At 38.3% G+C, this 17,804-nt stretch overlaps 2 protein-coding genes across 5 annotated transcripts in view; one reads left to right on the top strand and one right to left on the bottom strand.

Annotated features, from left to right (window-relative positions):
• ydjc (YdjC chitooligosaccharide deacetylase homolog) overlaps positions 1 to 4,131 on the top strand; it is a 30,009-nt gene extending 25,878 nt beyond the window's left edge. The window contains exon 6 of the mRNA XM_040154583.1: positions 562 to 4,131. Coding sequence (XP_040010517.1) covers positions 562 to 892 — 331 coding nt within the window. The 3' untranslated portion in view covers positions 893 to 4,131. The remainder of the gene's footprint in view (positions 1 to 561) is intronic.
• A 3,056-nt stretch (positions 4,132 to 7,187) lies between these two features.
• LOC120804876 (ubiquitin-conjugating enzyme E2 L3) overlaps positions 7,188 to 17,804 on the bottom strand; it is a 15,279-nt gene continuing 4,662 nt past the window's right edge. For all 4 annotated transcript variants that reach the window (XM_040154584.1, XM_040154586.1, XM_040154587.1 and 1 more), the window contains exons 3-4: positions 17,685 to 17,804; positions 7,188 to 8,896 (exon numbers count right to left, since the gene is read on the bottom strand). The exon at positions 17,685 to 17,804 is cut by the window's right edge and continues 67 nt beyond it. In XM_040154584.1, coding sequence (XP_040010518.1) covers positions 8,742 to 8,896; positions 17,685 to 17,804 — 275 coding nt within the window. In that variant the 3' untranslated portion in view covers positions 7,188 to 8,741. The remainder of the gene's footprint in view (positions 8,897 to 17,684) is intronic.

Below are 17,804 nucleotides of genomic sequence, written 5' to 3'. Positions count from 1 at the left end.
TGTACAGTTAGTATGTGTGCACCTCAGACCAGTGTACACATGGTTTTCTACAGATAGCTGAGGTTGATATGATAAAGTGGACATGAATAATAAAGTGCAAGACAAAATATAAAACATTGTTATGGTTTATAGATAATTCAATGTGACAATGTGGCAATCAACATTGAATTACTTTTGTGTACTTAAAATTTTTAACATTGTTTTTATTTACATTGTGGGCATCGTTTTATTCCCATTTTATTTCCATGTTTATTTTATGAGTGTTATCAACTAAATAATTGATTACCTTGGCAACATTTAATGATGTTGATGATTTAATATAATTGCTGATTGTCGCTTAAAGCTAAATGTGATGCATTAATGATAAAAGAGTGCTACAAATAGCCACACCCATTTGTAATGGTTGTATGAAATCACAGCTGCACTGGCCTTGTAACAGGACTTCACTAATATAGTGCAGACAATTTGTGAAATTGTGCCTCTACTTGGCTGTTTTTTCCTTTTTTCTGGTCTATGGCTGACAAACATCAGTAAGGGTCTAAACTTTTTCCATGTCCACAGGTGGCCAGATGTGTATGTGGGGCTGACTACCATGGGCCAGAACATGTCCATCCCCAACCTCCAGAGGGCCTTCAGCCACGCTTTGGCTGCAGGGCCCTCAGGCACTACCTCCAGCAGTGCATCAGACTCTAATCAACCTGTGGTCACAGCAGAGCTCATGGTTCACCCAGGTTACCCCAGTCAACCCCAGGAAGGAGGCTGTGGAGAGGGCCCTGATGATTTCTCCCAGTCAGGTGACAGACAACATGAGCTGTGTGTGCTCAGACACCCATCCCTGTTGGCCCTCTACAGACAGGAGAAAGTGCAGCTCTGTGCCTTCAAAGACCTTTGACTACCGTTTTGTCTAAAACTGACAAACATGTATGTATACTGTAGAGTCAATGTGAAACCCTATTTCCCAGGTTCTGTTCCAGTGGTAAAAAATAACATAATTCACAGTTAAATTGACATTTGTAATAACACAACTTAATCTGCCCTATAAATCTGCCCTACAACATAACCCTATAATTATAATTAACACTATGTGATGTGGGGCAATCCATGCGTCTAAAAGGGAATTGTGAGTTTTTTGTTTTTTTTTGTTTTTTTTTTAACAACAAAACAATGTAATATGATTGTTTATTTACATCTTTCAGTTTTTTGTGGCCTTTAATGAACACCATTTCCCATAAACCCTAAGGCAGTCACAGGTTAAAGGTCAACAACTCAACATACACAAGCCTATGGAATGGGAGCTATGAATGGAGTTGTCTCTCTCTTTAGTCCAGACATGGCTGTAACAATAGCATGTCTTATCTTTTTTAAAGACAGTTCCTAAAATAGAAAGATGTTCACTGCCATGCTGGTGAAATGTTATGAAAGCTGTAGTTTTTGGAATGATAATTAATAAATCATTAACTCTGTTAAAATCATGAAGGATTTAAACCCAGGAACATGTTCTTTTCAGAATAAATGATGAAGGAATCTTCAATAAGAGTCTGTACTGAGGTAGAGGATAGACAGGAAGTAGCATCCGGACTACAGCTCCCTGTAGACCCTTGCATTTGAGCTCAAAAGCTGCACAACAGTCTCTTCACATTTCCTGAGTAAATATGACTATCGAGCAAACACGCACTACAAATACAGGTGTATATAGTTGTTTTTTTTAAATAGTTTTCATTTAAGATGAGTTGTTATCTGATCTTGAAGTCCTGGTTTAAAGTTGGAATCCAATTCTAAGACCGTCATTTATTTCAGTTTTGTGCTTACATATTGCATATTCCTCTATTTATGTGTTTAACCAAATTACCACACAGCAATCTAGGGTCTGGTAGCACAACATCATAGATGAAAATCATTGTACATTGTAAAATAGTGGAGGGATGGGGTAATAGGGTCCCAGTAGTGTATTTCTGCCTCAGGGGCCTTTAACAGGTTAATCAAGCCATGTAGTCTCTGTGGTTTTTTTATGTAAGAGGGTGGAGGGATGATTTCCAGTGATCTCAGGTGTGTGTAGCACAAGTAGCACATCTCATCACCTGCCACGTGTTTCGCTTGGTGAATTATTTTAACATTCACATTTAAAAATCACCTATATCAGTACTGTATATTTAATATAGTAGGATGTAGTATTTATAGCATTTAAATAATATTTCAAATTTTATATTTTGATTAAGTTTCTGTTGAAACTTTTTTATGAATTGCTATATTTGAATTCAAAGATAATAAGTGAAGAGCTTGCAAATCTGACAGTGTGAGCTAATAAATGATGTCAAAACTCATGTGATGTTTCTCTGTCTGTAATCTGAAAGTAGCATGTTATTTTTGAAAATGTACTTTCACAGCACTTAATAACATTTTAATATTCAGTGAGCTGTCACCAATACCAAATGCAGTGTCTTCTTTGTCTTTAATGTCCATGAGGGCCATACTTTATCAAATTTGTATATTACATCTGACTCAAAAAGCAGGAAAGGTCTGAGGTGTTCGCTAGTTCAAAAATACACTCTGGTAGAGGATGTACAGTCCAAGGACCAAGAAATTAGAAAACATGAGTATGAGACTGGTGCTACTAATACTGTAAAACATTAGAATGTCTTTATGTTGACCAATTTCTGTACCTTCTAAATGTTTTTTCTCATGTTATATAGTGGCATGAAAAGGTTCGGGCAGCCAAACTTTTCAAAATGTATGTAACTATAAGTAGTTAAGTAAGTAGAAGATTAACTGGTTTCCAAAGAGCATAAAGTTAAAGATGAAAAACTTCTTTAATATTTTGAGCACTATAATTTTTTTTATACACTTTCAAAATTTAAAAAAAAAGAAAAGGGCACCCTTCATGGTCAGTACTTAAGTAACACCACCTCTGTCAAGTATATCAGCTTATAAATGCTTTTTATAGCTTTTTTGTAACCCTAGATAGTAAATAATCGTCAGACCCAGATAAGATATAGCCTTACTTTTTAAAACTCGCTACAGAAATTATTGCATAGCCTATTGCTTCAATTTTTAATCTCAGTTTATGCTCCAAAGTCATACCCAGGACCTGGAAATCAGCTATGGTTCTCCCTTTATGACAGGGGGGAGACCCTACTGACCTGAATTATTACCGTCCAATTTCCAGACTCTCTGTTATGAGAATTTATTGAAAAAGCTCAGGCCTAAACTTCGCCATTTAAAAAAACAAAAAAAACAAAAAACTTTCCGTTTGGAGCCAGTAAGATAATTGTACAAAGATCCTTCATATCAGTACTGAATTATGGTGATGTGGTCTACATGGATGCCACTTCATCACTACTTCAAAAACTGGACTCTGCTTATATGACACGTCTTTACGTTTTGTAACGAATGCAAGCGCGCACACACACACCATTGCATTAAAATGAATCATTAGGAGGGTCCTCTCTATACCAGCAGAGAAAAAATGCACATGTTGATATTTATTTACAAGACATTGTTAGGTAAACTACCTACCTATATCTCCAGCCTTTTATTCTTTCATACCAGCATCTATAGCACTAAGTCTACTAATTTGATTCATTTAAAGCGTGCACTCTTGGTAAAGCTTGGTAAAACTGCATTCTCCTTTTATTCACCATGGGCATGGAATGAGTTGCAGAATATTACTACTTTAGAAGCAATTCCCTCCTTAAATATATTTTAAAAGACTGTTACAAACTGCCCTGAAGAAAACATGTTACTGTTTTATATGACTAACCGGCTGTTTTTAAATGAGTAACTTCATATGAGATGGACCGTGTTAGGGATGTCGATGGTTGGCCTGTATATATGTCATCTTTTACTCTCCTTATGGTTTAGCTTGTATGTACTGTTTGTGTTTCATCTTGCTTTACCATTGCTCAGCTTTTTTGTATTGTTTGTGTGTTATTGGTGTCATTAAGCCTACTTTGCCATGTAAGCATAATTTTAATGTTGTAGCTGGTCAAGATGGGGTTGATGGGTTGTTTATTCTAAAACAATATATCATGTTGTATAAGCTCATAGATTTTTTATATAACATTTAACCTGTAAAGTAACTGTAGATGTTAAATAAATGTAATGGAATAAAAAAGTAAAATATTTTCCCCCTAACTTGCAGTGGAGTATAAGTATAATGTGGAATCCAATGGAATCACTCTGGTACAATAAAAGCACCTCAAAACTGCACTTAAGTACAGTACCTGAGTAACTGTACTTACTTACTTTTCACCACTGCTATCTTAGTGCAGCTGATAGTCAGTGAGCAGTCAGGGGGAAGGACACTTCTACAGAATATTGTGGATGTTGTCGGTCACACTTAGTGATGGGATCAGTGGTGGAAGAAGTATTCGGATCCTTTACTTAAGTGAATACAGAAATACCACACTATAAAAAATACTGTATCACAATTAAAATTCTGCATTCATAAAGCACAGGTTCAAAATTAAATGATGTGGAGTAGAGGTATAAAGATGTAAGAAAAAAAAAAGTAAATACTCAAGTATCTCAAACTTGCCCCTTGGTATTTGAGTAAATGTACTTAGTTACTCTCCACCACTGTATGGGACAGGCCCTGCTGATACCACACAGTAATCCTTTAGGACATTGTCAAACAAATTATCCAACAAAAATTGGATTAAATGGTAGACCGTTCCTTCCTGTCTTTGATCAGTGACTGAGCCTCTACAGAAACACGCACCTGCTGTTGATTTGTCCATACTGGATCATTATAAGTACTTCCACTGTTTAATAAAATGTGTGTGTTGTTGATTTAATATGTGTCCTAATCCCTGTATTAGGGCTAGTATGATTTATTCATGGAAACACTTGCAGTGTTTTTGATCATCAGGTATTACAATATATAAGTACATTATAAACATATTGAGCTGTTTTCAAGCACAGCACAACTTTCAGTGCACAAAAAAATAATGAAAGAACAGCAGCTGTCATGTTATATTTTCATAATGTTTTTCTAACCTTTCTGGCTCCTGGTTTATTTCACTAAAGCATGTAAATTGCTTAGTAATTACTTTAAACTGTTTTGAGTAAGGTAATCCATCACAGTGAGCATCAAAACACATACCTTTTAAATTGGGCTGTACACCTAAGGTCCAGTTCATTAAAAGCATAATTATGTACCCCAGGAGACCAAAATTCATCTATAAATACTGATAGCATCATCTACCCTCAGTGAAGAAGCAAAATATGTCTCATTAAGCAATATTCAGAAAATTGGCATTAATTTGTTTACATTTTCCCTTATACTCTCAATTTTAAAAGGACAGTTCTCACTAACTCGCCCTGCTGGGACAGCATAGCTATACACACCAATCACCTTTCAGAAGACACACAGACAGACATTATCCCTCATGGACAGAGGCACTGCTGTTGGACACAGTGGAGGACAGTGGTAGAAAGCACGAGTACATTTACACAAAAACTGTTCTTATGTTACTTCTACTTTACTGAAGTGCTTTTATTTTATGCAATAAAATAAAATTCTACTACTCGACTACATTTCAGACGGATATATTGTACAATTCATTCCACTGCATTTATACAACTACAGTTACTACTTACTTAATGGAGAAATTTTACTTACAAAACCTACAATGAGGTTTTAAAATATGTTGCATTGTTACAGAATAAACTACCCCATGTAAGGCCATTAAAACCAACTCCATCTTCACCAGCTACATTAAAATGTTGTTTTTATTAATTCATAATTAATAGTAATCAAATTTTTAATCAATGATATTCTAACGATGACAAGAGCCACTGTGCTGCATAATTAATATTTTTCTCTTTCAATATTTTAAGTATATTTTGGAGTTCTCCTTGTGGCAATCATACTTTTACTTAAAGGATCTGAATACTTCTTCCACCAGTGGTGGACGATGAGTCCAGGGCCCCAGTCACCACTTAACTCACATTATTCCTTTTGATTAAGGTGCAGTCACAATCCAGATTTAGCATGAAATGTTAAAACTTGACTCGCAAGCATTGTAACACACTGACAAATAAAGATTAGTTTTCACCACAACCACAACAATCCTACAGCACATGAGATGAGCAAATTATGATACAGTGCTAAATATCCAATTGTTGAAAGCAAGTAAGTACATTTACTAAAGTACAATTCTGAGATACTTCCAACTTTACAGGAGTATTTTTATGTTATTTATTACTTCTACTTTATTACATTTCAGAGGGAAATACTGTACCCTTAACTACACTTCATTTATTTTACAGGTATAGTTTCTGGTTACTTTACGGGTTAAAATTTTATAAACAAAGCCACCAACTACAATGCCTCTTATCTTACAAATGAATGCATTAGTATTAATGATCCAATATATATACTAATAAAACTCACAGGGGCTTATAACAAGTAATTTTACTTTTAATAATTAAAGTGCATTTGGCTGGAAATACTTGTGGACTTTTACTTAAGTTAAATTATGAATACAGGGCTTTTAGAGGGTATTTTATATTGCTACTTTGGTTTTAGGATCTGAATTCTTTTCTAGGACTGCAAATAGTGGTCCGTAATAACTTATCCAACAGCTACTGTATGCTGGAAGAATGCCTCTGTTCTTAAACTTCAGCTTAAACAATCTGCACCATAAACTATTATAAACCACTTCACACCTTTGTGCTGAATCAAAACTTAAACACAAGTGACCTGTGCCAAGAAACAGCTTTACTGTGTTATCCGGCTCTCTTTGTGGCTCAGCTCACTGAGACATCTTTGGACAGCCAGAAAAACCCCAAGCTTGGCTTTTTAAAATCAGATTTAACAGGGTTCTGAGTTTTTTTTAATGGTATCACCATGTCACATACATGGGATATGTGGTAAACTGGATTCAACGTGGAAAATATTAATATGGACTAAAACTACAGGATAACAGTTGACCAGAAAACTTCATTCTTTACCTTGGTAGCTGACAAAAAAATAAATTAATAAAAAAATTAAATAAAAAACCTGTCTACTTAGCTACAACCTTTTTCAAGGGGTATCACCTGTTTTTCACAATGTTTGAGTCTTACACTGCAGAAGAATACTAAGGGGACCATGAATTGAGATTTTTTGTAAAACTACGGAGCAACTGTATAACCATGACCTTAAGTAATGTAAGTTTGTAATGTTTGTTAATTGAATTGCATCATTCTGTTCACTTCAAGTTTATTTTTAAATCATCTTGATGGGTTTGTATTAGTTCTGCTCCTGTTTAGTTACCACAAGCTAAACATGTTCAACATCCAGCAGACAGTGAGGCCAAATGGTTAGCCATCTTTATTATGAAACAATATTGGGACCAGATCAAACAGCTGTTACATGGTGGATTTTTGGCCTCTGCAGTCCCTTCCTATGTCCTGACATATCCCTGGACAGCCAGCCCTCTCCAGCTGCCTTCAAGGTACTCGTTTCTAGGACCGCCTTCAGGAGCTGAGCTCCATCCTAGCTGAGTGCATCCTTCTCCAGTCTCCAGTCCCCAGCGCCCCCCCCCCCCCAAAAAAAATAAAATAAAATTAAAAAATAAAAAACAACAAGATAACTTGGGTCCCTTTCAGCTGGGAAGCTGAAATATGTCTGAGTGTGGTAAATGGCTCTGTTTCTGCTGTGATAGGTGGTTATACTGGGGTGCCCAATAGTGGGAGAGGAGAGATGTGTGAAAGGTTCAAATTAACTGAACAGGTTCTTCCCACATTCCCACCAATTTAATATTGCAAGTGCCAAGCAAAACATTTTAAGGTGGAGAAAGAAAATGATAGTTAATAAGGAAAAGAAAGTCACAGTAGCCATTTGTGATGCAGAAAACACTTAACAGCATGGTCTTAGAGTGCAACTGAAAAGAAAATGTATAGTATTGTTCAATTTGTTTTAAGGGCCCGCTGATGATAGCTGCCTGTTTTGAAACTAATTGTTTTTACTTTTAACACTCAAGAATCTTCTGTAGCATTTTCAGCAATAACAATTTGATTCATGTATGGCCATTGCATGTTTCTGCTCAGTGGGTTACAAACTGTGGATTGCTCCACAGAGTACAGTGCAAGTCTAGAAGCAGTGGAGTTTAGGGAACATGTCAGTAAGCACACGCCTCCAGGTCGTAGCTACAGGTTCTCTTGTGTCATGTTTGATTTTTTAGCTAAAAAAATTATTGATAATGAGGCAAAACAAAGAAAAAGAAAAGAGTAACTAACCACTTTTCCTGCTCTGCAAAAATTAAAATACTTCAGAAAAATCATGTCTAAGTGAAATCTTTCCAACACAAGACTTGTTTGTATAGAGGAAAAACCAACAGAAAATTAACACATTACAGTTTTTCCACCTAACTTTGAGCTGAACATCATGTTGCCTTAGCATTTCTTCTTCAATTTTTCACTTTAAGAAAAGAGTAGAAAGTTAGAAATGGTCTGGATATTTGTGGCTGAGTAGGATGAGGAGAAGGAGGAAGACGAGGGGGAGGAAGCTGTCTGATCCACAGAGAGTCCTGGATGGGGAGGGCAGCCTAGGCTGCCGCTGCCTGGCTTCCGCTGGGCAGCTCCTGGGCTGCAGGGACCGGTGTGGGGGAGAAGGGGGAAGGAGAGTGAGCGAGGAAGGTGGGAAGGTGTGGGACAGAGCAGAGAGGTGAGATGAAGATCGGTATTTGGTCAGGCAGGTGAAATAAGAGGGAAGGGGGAGAAAGAGACCGAGAGAGGGCTACACGGTCATCAGGTGATCAGTCCATTGGCCGCTTTTCGCCGTGTTTCTTTGTAAACTCTTCAGCGTTCTTCAAGAATTTTTTACGGTCCTTTGAGTATTCTTCTGCTAGGTCTGCCCTCAGGGGATGCTCCGGCTGGGGGTCATTCACCAGCGCAATGAGGGACTGAATTACTGCAAGACACACACAGCCAAAGAAATCATGTTAGATATGAACAATGCTCTTGCTAACAAGACTACGGCCTCTGGTGCCACAGTGGTATATGCTGATAAAAAGAGCAGCGGCGGTATGTGCAAAGCTGGCAATAATGAGATTGAAAAGGTGGAGTTAATTTAAGGAACATATCAGTTTCTCACAGCTTACATTACTGACAACCATCTACCACTGAATGCAATTGGCTTTAATTTTTATTTTTTTTCCTTCCCCCCAGGGGCCCGTTAGCTTCAGATCATTTCAATGCACTCATCAAAATCAGACTTGACACTTGCTCAACATACATTATGATGTAACATACGTTTGCACAGGGTTTCCTTTAAGCTCTTTCATCATTGTTTGAATAGTGTTCAAATGGCGGAGGGATCTATGATTTTCTCCTGGTGGTGCATTCACGTGCTGAAGTCAGTCTCCCAGAACACAGCTTTACCATTGAGCTGCTTAATGACACTGAATTCATAAGCTATGATGTTTGGAAAGTCAACAGGGAATACAAAATTATCAGACATGAATGATTGTCAGTTGACTGTCAGTATTGAATGTCTATGAAAATGTTGACTTAACAGTGGAAGAGCTACATGACAGCACATAAACGCATCATTCCTCTCTCTGGAAATCAGATATGCGCTCTCGTTGGATGATTAGGTCTGGAAGACACATTAGCTAGTAAACACAGAGTAGTTAGCTAAGAGGTAACTCTGCAAAAATGTGATGCTTTTGAAAATTTTTATGGACAAATTTTTGAGGTTGGCGGAAGAGCATGCTCCACTCAGAAAAAGGTCTGCAAAGGGCAGTAGTGTACCATGATTGATTGATGATGAGTTGAGATCTTTAATGCCTCAAAGGGACAAAGCCAAGGTAGCTGCTCAAATCAGGGGGGCTTTTTAGATTGAAGTTGTAAGCTGAGAAATAAGGTTGCCAAGTTAAATTATATCAAAAAAAAGAAAAAATTTGCAACTCTTTAAATGACAGCAAAAAATTGCAATATTTGCAGTTTGCAGAAGTATGGCTCCGCACCGTGGAAACCAAATCATTAGCTGCGGTAGTTAGCCAGCCCCAAGTAGCAGGTGCGAGGCGACTCAGCGTAGTTCCTACTCTCCCCCTGGCAGCTCCCAAACAGCTGGGAAGCCAGGGCGGCTGGGTGACCGTCTGTAGCAAGAAGCGTAGCCGTAAGCAGAAACCCATGGTTCACCACCGACCAGTTCATGTTTCAAACAGATACTCCCCACTCAGCGACGCACCTGGTGTGAAACCAACTCTGGTTATGGCAGCTCTATTTTGAGAAACATGAGGGTAGCGACACCAGCGACCATAGTCAAATGCATTCCTAGGGCCAGAGCGGGCGACGTAGTATCCTATTGGAAACTACTGGCTAAGGATAAATGTAAATATAGTAAGATTGTTATTCACGTCAGCGGTAACGACACCAAATTCTGCCATTCGGAGGTCACAAAAATTAACTATGAGTTGGTGTGTAGATATGCAAATACAATGTCAGAATGTAGTTTTCTCTGGGCCCCTACCTAATCTGACCAGCGATGACATGTATAGCCGCATGTCATCATTCAACCACTGGCTGCCGAGGTGGTGCCCAGAAAATGACATGGACTTTGTAGATAATTTGCAGACTTTCTGGGGAAGACCTGGTCTGATTAGGAACGACAGCATACCTCATACTTTGGATGGAGCAGCTCTCATATCTAGAAATCTGACTGAGTTTATTAGTAGACCAAAACCACGACAGCCCAGAGTTGAGACCAGGAGGCAGGGTTGCAGTCTTACACGCTTCTCTGTGCTTCCATTAGAGCAGTCCCCCACCCAAAACCCCAGAGAGACAGTTTGTGACCCCCGACCACCTAAATTAATCAACTCAAAAATAAACAGAAGAGGAGTTGTCCACAGAAACAGAGAAAGACCACCACTGCAGAAGTACAACAATATAGGAGAATTAAATGTGGACTCTTAAACATTAGATCGCTCCCATCCAAAGCTGTATTAGTAAATGATCTAATATCAGATCCTCATATACTCACTGAAACTTGGCTGTTTCATGATGAATATGTTATCCTAAATTAATCCACTCCCCCCAGTCATATTAATAGTCACATTCCTCGAGGCACTGGCCGAGGAGGTGGCGCTCCAGCCATTTTTAACTCAAGCCTAATAATAAAACCTAAATCTAAACTCAATTATAATTCATTTGAAAGCCTGATTCTTAGTCTTGCACATCCATCATGGAAAACTTTAAAGCCTGTTCCATTTGTTATAGTGTACTGCGCTCCTGGACCGTACTCTGAATTTTTATCTGAATTCTCAGAGTCTTTATCAAGTTTAGTCCTTAATACAGATAAAGTAATTATAGTAGGCAATTTCAATATCCATGTGGACGTTGATAATGACAGCCTTAGAACTGCGTCTATCTCATCATTAGACTCAAATGCCTTTGCTCGGTGCGTTAATAAACACACTCACTGTTTTACTGACACCCTCAACCTCACTCTGACTTATGGCATCAAAATTGAACATTTAATAGTCTTTGCACAGAATCCTCTTTTATCGGACCACTGTTTGGTAACTTTTGAATTCCTGTTACAGGACTACACACTATTAGGAAGAAGTGTCTTTCCTAGATGTCTATCTGATAGTGCTGTACCTAAATTTAAGGAACTGATTCCATCAGCACTTAATTCACTGCCATGTTTCAATATAACAGAGGACTCCTATGCTAACTTTAGTCCCTCCCAAATTGATCATCTTGTTGATAGTACTGCAGGCTCAATGAAAATGCTACTTGACTCTACTGCTCCTCTAAAAAAGAAGATAATAAAACAAAGGTGGTTAGCTCCATGTTTTAACTCCCAAACCTGCATATTAAAGAAAACTACGCAAAAACTTGAAAGGATATGGCGTTTTACCAAAATGGATGAATCCCGCTTCTGCCTGGCAAAATAGTCTTAAAACATATAGGAAGGCCCTGTGTAATCCTAGAGCAGCCCATTACTCGTCTTTAATAGATGGAAATAAAAATAACTCTAGGTCTCTTTTCAGCAATGTAGACAGGCTGACAGAGAGTCATAGCTCTATTGATCCATGTATTCCCATAGCTCTCAGTTTTTCTCCCATTAACCTTCGCCAACTAACTTCAACAATATCTTCAGCTAAAGCATAAACCTGTCTCCTACACCCCATCCCACCTAGACTGCTTAAAGAAGTTAGTTTAGATATAATCAATATGTCTTTATTAACAGTCCTTTAAAACAGCTGTAATTAAACCTCTTCTTAAAAAGCCTACTCTTGATCCAGATGTTTTAGCCAACTATAGACCCACATCTAACCTTCCCTTTCTCTTCTAAGATCCTTGAGAAAGCCGTCACTAACCAGTTGTGTGACTTTTTACATGATAATAGTTTATTTGAGGATTTTCAGTTAGGATTTAGAATGCATCATAGCACAGAGACAGTACTGGTGAAAGTGACAAATGACCTAACTGCATCAGACAAAGGACTTGTCTCTGTACTTGTCTTATTAGATCTTAGTGCTGCATTTGTTACCATTGACCATTATATCCTCTTACAGAGACTGGAACATTTAATTGGCATTAAAGGAACCGCTCTAAGCTTGTTTAAGTCCTATTAATCAGATCGATTTCAGTTTGTGCATGTTAACAACGAATCCTCCATATACTCAAAAGTTGGCCCTGGATTTCCACAAGGTTTTGTGCTTGGACCAGTTCTATTCACCTTATATTTGCTTCACTTAGGCAATATCATTAGGCAATATCATTAGGAAACACTCTATAAACTTCCATTTGTTATGCAGATGACACCCAACTGTACTTGTCAATAAAGGCCAATGAAATCAATCAGTTAGCTTAACTTAAAGCATGCCTTAAGGACATAAAGACCGGGATGATCAGCAACTTTCTGCTATTAAACTCAGACAAAACTGAAGTTATTGTACTTGGCCCCCAACACCTCAGAAGCACATTATCTAATAATATAGTTACTCCAGATGGCATCCCCCTGGCCTCCAGCACCCCTGTTAGGAATCTTGGAGTTCTCTCTCGGAGGAACTAGGAGAAGAGATCATATTTCTCTTGTGTTAGCTTCTCTGCATTGGCTTCCTGTAAGAGCCAGAATAGATTTTAAAATCCTCCTCCTCACCTACAAAGCCCATAATGGTCACGCACCATCATATCTTAAAGAGCTCATAGTACTCTATTACCCCACTAGAACACTGCGCTACCAGATCACAGGCTTGCATGTGGTTCCTTGAGTCTCCAAAAGTAGTATGGGAGGCAGACCCTTCAGTTATCAGGCTCCTCTGCTGTGGAAACATCTTCTAGTTTGGGGGAAGGAGGCACACATTCTGTTTACATTTAAGAGTAGGCTTAAAACCTTCCTTTTTGATAAAGCTTATAGTTAGGGCTGGCTCAGGCTTGGCTTGAACCACCCCCTAGTTATACTGTTTTTAGAACTGACTGGCACTAATGGAAGGTGTAAGCAGATGGTAACTGTTTGGCTTAAACATGCAAACACACTGGTATGACCCTTAAAATATAGTGTTGTGTCTGGGTTGTCCCTCTTGCAGCTATCTCAACTACTGATGCCATGAACCTCATCGCAGTTTAAAATTTAAAAAAAATTATTTACACTGCATTCAGAAAGTAATCAGACCTTAATTTTTTCCTCCTTTTCGGTATGTTGCAGCCTTATGCTAAAATCATTAAAAATATTTTTTCTCTCAGTTTGCACTCAATACCCCATAATGACAAAGCAAACACAGAATTTTAAAAATTCTATCCAAATTTATTAAAAAGGAAAATTGAAATATCACATTGACAGAAGTATTCAGACCCTTTAGTCAGTACTTAGTTGAAGCACTTTTGCCAGTGGTTACAGCCCCGAGTCTTCTTGGGTATGATGCAACAAGCTTTGCAAACCTAGATTTGGGAATTTCTGCCATTCTTCTCTGCAGATCCTCTCAAGCTCTGTCAGGTCTCTCCAGAGATGTTTGATTGGGTTCATGTCAGGGCTCTGGCTGGGCCACTCAAGGACATTCACAGAGTTTTCCCTAATCAACTCCTACGATGTCTTGGCTGTGTACTTAGGGTCCGTGTCCTGTTGGGAGGTAAACCTTCGGCATTGTCTGTGGTCCTGAGTGCTCTGGACTTGGTTTTCATTAAGGATATCTCTGTACTTTGCTTTGTTCAACTATCCCTCAAATCTGACCAATCTCCTTGTCCCTCCCATTGAAAAACACCCCCAGAGCATGATGCTTCCACCACCATGCTTTTCCATTCTTCTGGAAGTTTCTCCCAACTCCACACAGGATCTTTGGCGCCCAGCCAGAGTGACCAACGGGTTCTTGGTCACCTCTCTTCCCAAGGCCCTTCTTTGCCAACTGCTCAGTTTGGCCAGTCGGCCAGCTCTAGGAAGAATCCTGGTTGTTCCAAACTTCTTCAATTTAAGAATTATGGAGGGCACTGTGCTCCTGGGAACCTTCAATGCAGCAGAATTTTTGTTTGTAGCCTTCCCCAGATCTGTGCCTCAACACAATCCTGTCCCTGAGCTCTGCAGGCACTTCAGAGCACTTAGACCTCATTGCTTGGTTTTCGATCTGCTATGCATTGTCAGCTGTGACACCTTATATAGACAGGTGTTTTCCTTTCTAAATCATGTCCAATTGATTGAATTTACCAAAAGTGGACTCCAATCAAGGTGTATAAACATCTCAAAGATGACCATGAGAAATGAAAGGCACCTGAGCTAGAAAAGGCACCATAGCAGAGGGTCTGAACATTTATGTCAGTGTTATATTTCAGTTATTCCTTTTTAATAGATTTGCAAAAAATTTAAAAAATCTGTTTTCACTTTGTCTTTATTGACAAACACTTTCATTATTGATTGTAGATTGATGAGTGGAAAAAGGAATTTAAACGATTTTAACATAAGGTTACAACATAACAAAATGGGAAAAAAGTAAAGTAGTCTGAATTACTGAATGCACTTTCCCTCTAGCTGCTCATCTATCAGCTGAGAATAAGGAAATGTGTCCACCTCACCATCAAATTAGAGCTTAGTTACCTTCAGTGGCTAATTTCAGTTTCCTAAATCCAACATCGACCCTCGGGCCCTGAGAGAACGATGTGATTTGACAAAAAACACAAAAATAAAGGACTAAGCTGCATAACTGTTATTGTTATTATTATTATCTTATTACTTTATAAATTGTTTTGCAGTAATGACTAACCTTGGTGCAGTATGTTCTCTTAATGTGATTTCTTTAACACTGTCACAAAATAATAATAAACAGATTTTAAATAGATGTTGTCCGCGAAGTACCACCAATCCATCCGTACCACTTTTCAACATTAAGCAGTGCACTAAATTTGCACTGGAGCACTGCTGAGAGCTACAATATATCTCTACATACAGCTCTGGAAAAAAATTAGGAGACCACTGTAAATTTTTCTGAAATCAGCATCTCTACATGTATGACAGCCATTCCATTCCAGTGTCTGTTGAATTCCGACACAAGCCCACCTCATTCTGCTTAATGAGGTACTGATTAGGTGATCACCTGAACCAAATCTTATTTAACGAGGAAAAGTATAAAAACCTTTGCTGTGGTCATCATTATTCTCTTGCAACAGGACCAGCTGGATGGCAAAAACAGTGCTAGTATCACTCAAAAGTAATTGGAATAAAAAAAAAAAAAAACTATAAACCATGCCAAAAGAAAAGTTTTGAGTGAGAAAAAGAAGGGCTCGATTCTGGCTTTACTGGCAGAGGGATACAGTGAGCGTCAGGTTTCTTCCATCCTTAAAATTTTCTAAGACGGCGGTTCATAAGAACAAGGTCAAGCAGCAGACATTGGGGACAACAAAGCCACAGACCGGCAGAGGACGGAAACAACTCTCCACTGACCGGGATGACCGTCAACTCATTCAAATGTCACTCAGCAACCGTAGGATGATATCAAGGTTACCTGGTCATCTAATGGTTAGACGGAGACCTGGAGAGGCATACAAGCCACAGTGTCTCGCACCCACTGTGAAATTTGGTGGAGGATCAGTTATGATCTGGGGGTACTTCAGCAAGGCTGGAATCGGGCAGATGCGTCTTTGTGAAGGACGCATGAATCAAGCCACGTACAAGGTTATCCTGGAAGAAAACTTGCTTCCTTCTGCTCTGACAATGTTCCCCAACTCTGAAGAATGGTTTGTCATGCCATGCCACACAACTAGGTCAATCAAGGTGTGGATGAAGCACCACCAGATAAGACCCTGTCATGGCCAGCCCAATCTCCAGACCTGAACCCCATTGAAAACCTCTGGAATGTGATCAAGAGGATGATGGATGGTCACAAGCCATCAAACAAAGCTGAGTTGCTGGATTTTTTGTGCCAAGAGTGGCATAAAGTCACCCAACAGCAATGTGAAAGACTGGTGGAGAGTATGCCAAGACGCATGAAAGCTGTGATTGAAAATCGGGGTTATTCCACCAAATATTGATTTCTGAACTCTTCTTTAGTTAAAACATTAGTATAGTGTTTAAAAATCAATATGAACTTGTTTTCTTTGCATTATTTGAGGTCTGAAAACACTGCATCTTTTTTCTTTATTTTGACCATTTGTCATTTTCTGAAAAATAAATGCTCTAAAGGACAATATTTTTATTTGGAATTTGGGAGAAATGTTGTCAGTAGTTTATAGAATAAAACAAAAATGTTCATTTTACTCCAACACATACCTATAAATAGTAAAATCAGAGAAACTGATAATTTTGCAATGGTTTCTTAAATATTTTCCAGAGCTGTATATCAGTATATTCATTTACTACCTAATCACAATGAAACCAAATGAAGTTATGAACCAGTGCTATTTCATTCTCTTCTCTCTCTTTACCTTTCAGTAGACCTACTGATGCCATGTGGAGAACAATTATACAGAACTAGACTTAAATGAAATTTGTACCCAATTATTATATCTCTTTGTCATGAATACATCAGGAGAAGTGTTATATTTTTTGAAGAGGACTGCATTAAAAATGTAAGCAGGCCTTGTATAATATTCCTCTATTAAGTTCTTGGACTGTATTCAGGCAGACATTTGGCCTGTGTTAAACAATGCGTTTATCATTTACCAGTGAGACAGTGAAATACAATCTGGGTAATCCGGGTTTGTATGTGCACTCGCATGTTATGTGATTGGCCAAAGCAGAGTGCACAGCAGAAGTTGAACCAGGTTCAACTTTTTTGATGCTTGAAGCAGTGACATTACTTTAAAGACACCATGACAAAACCTTGGTCATGAAAATTTTATCTTTTTTTTGTGGTAATTTACTTTTTGCTCCAGCTACTTAACATTGGATTTATGGCATTTTTCTGATAATGTATCTATAACATAATTTCCCTGTTTTCATTGCAGTCCATTCCTTTTTTCCTATTGCACAATACAAAAATAATAGGCTAATCTTGCCTAAAATGATGAAAAGAATGTTTCATATTTAATTTCATGCCTTTTGGAGATCAGCTCATCTTCTCCTCACTTATCTATTCATAGTAACAGAAACTTTGACCAGGGATGCTTGTTCATGCCACTGTATCATTTAAGTCAATTTCTTATATTAACAAATTAAACACAAACATATGAGTTTAAGTTTGAGTTTTGTGAGATTTATGACAAAGACTGATTATGTAGCATCAGCTTACTACGGAGCCCCTCTGTATCAGTAACACACCCACCTTGGTCAGTTTTGGTGGCAGGCTTCCAGTTCTCTGCACTGATCACAGGCAAGCACACCTGGCCCTTCTCATCAATGTTGGGGTGATAGATCTTTGTCTTGAATGTGATCTTCGGAGGCT

Source organism: Xiphias gladius, chromosome 19 (genome assembly GCF_016859285.1).
Source record: "Xiphias gladius isolate SHS-SW01 ecotype Sanya breed wild chromosome 19, ASM1685928v1, whole genome shotgun sequence".
Classification (NCBI taxonomy): domain Eukaryota; kingdom Metazoa; phylum Chordata; class Actinopteri; order Istiophoriformes; family Xiphiidae; genus Xiphias; species Xiphias gladius.
This window is presented reverse-complemented; position numbering and strand designations above follow the sequence as displayed.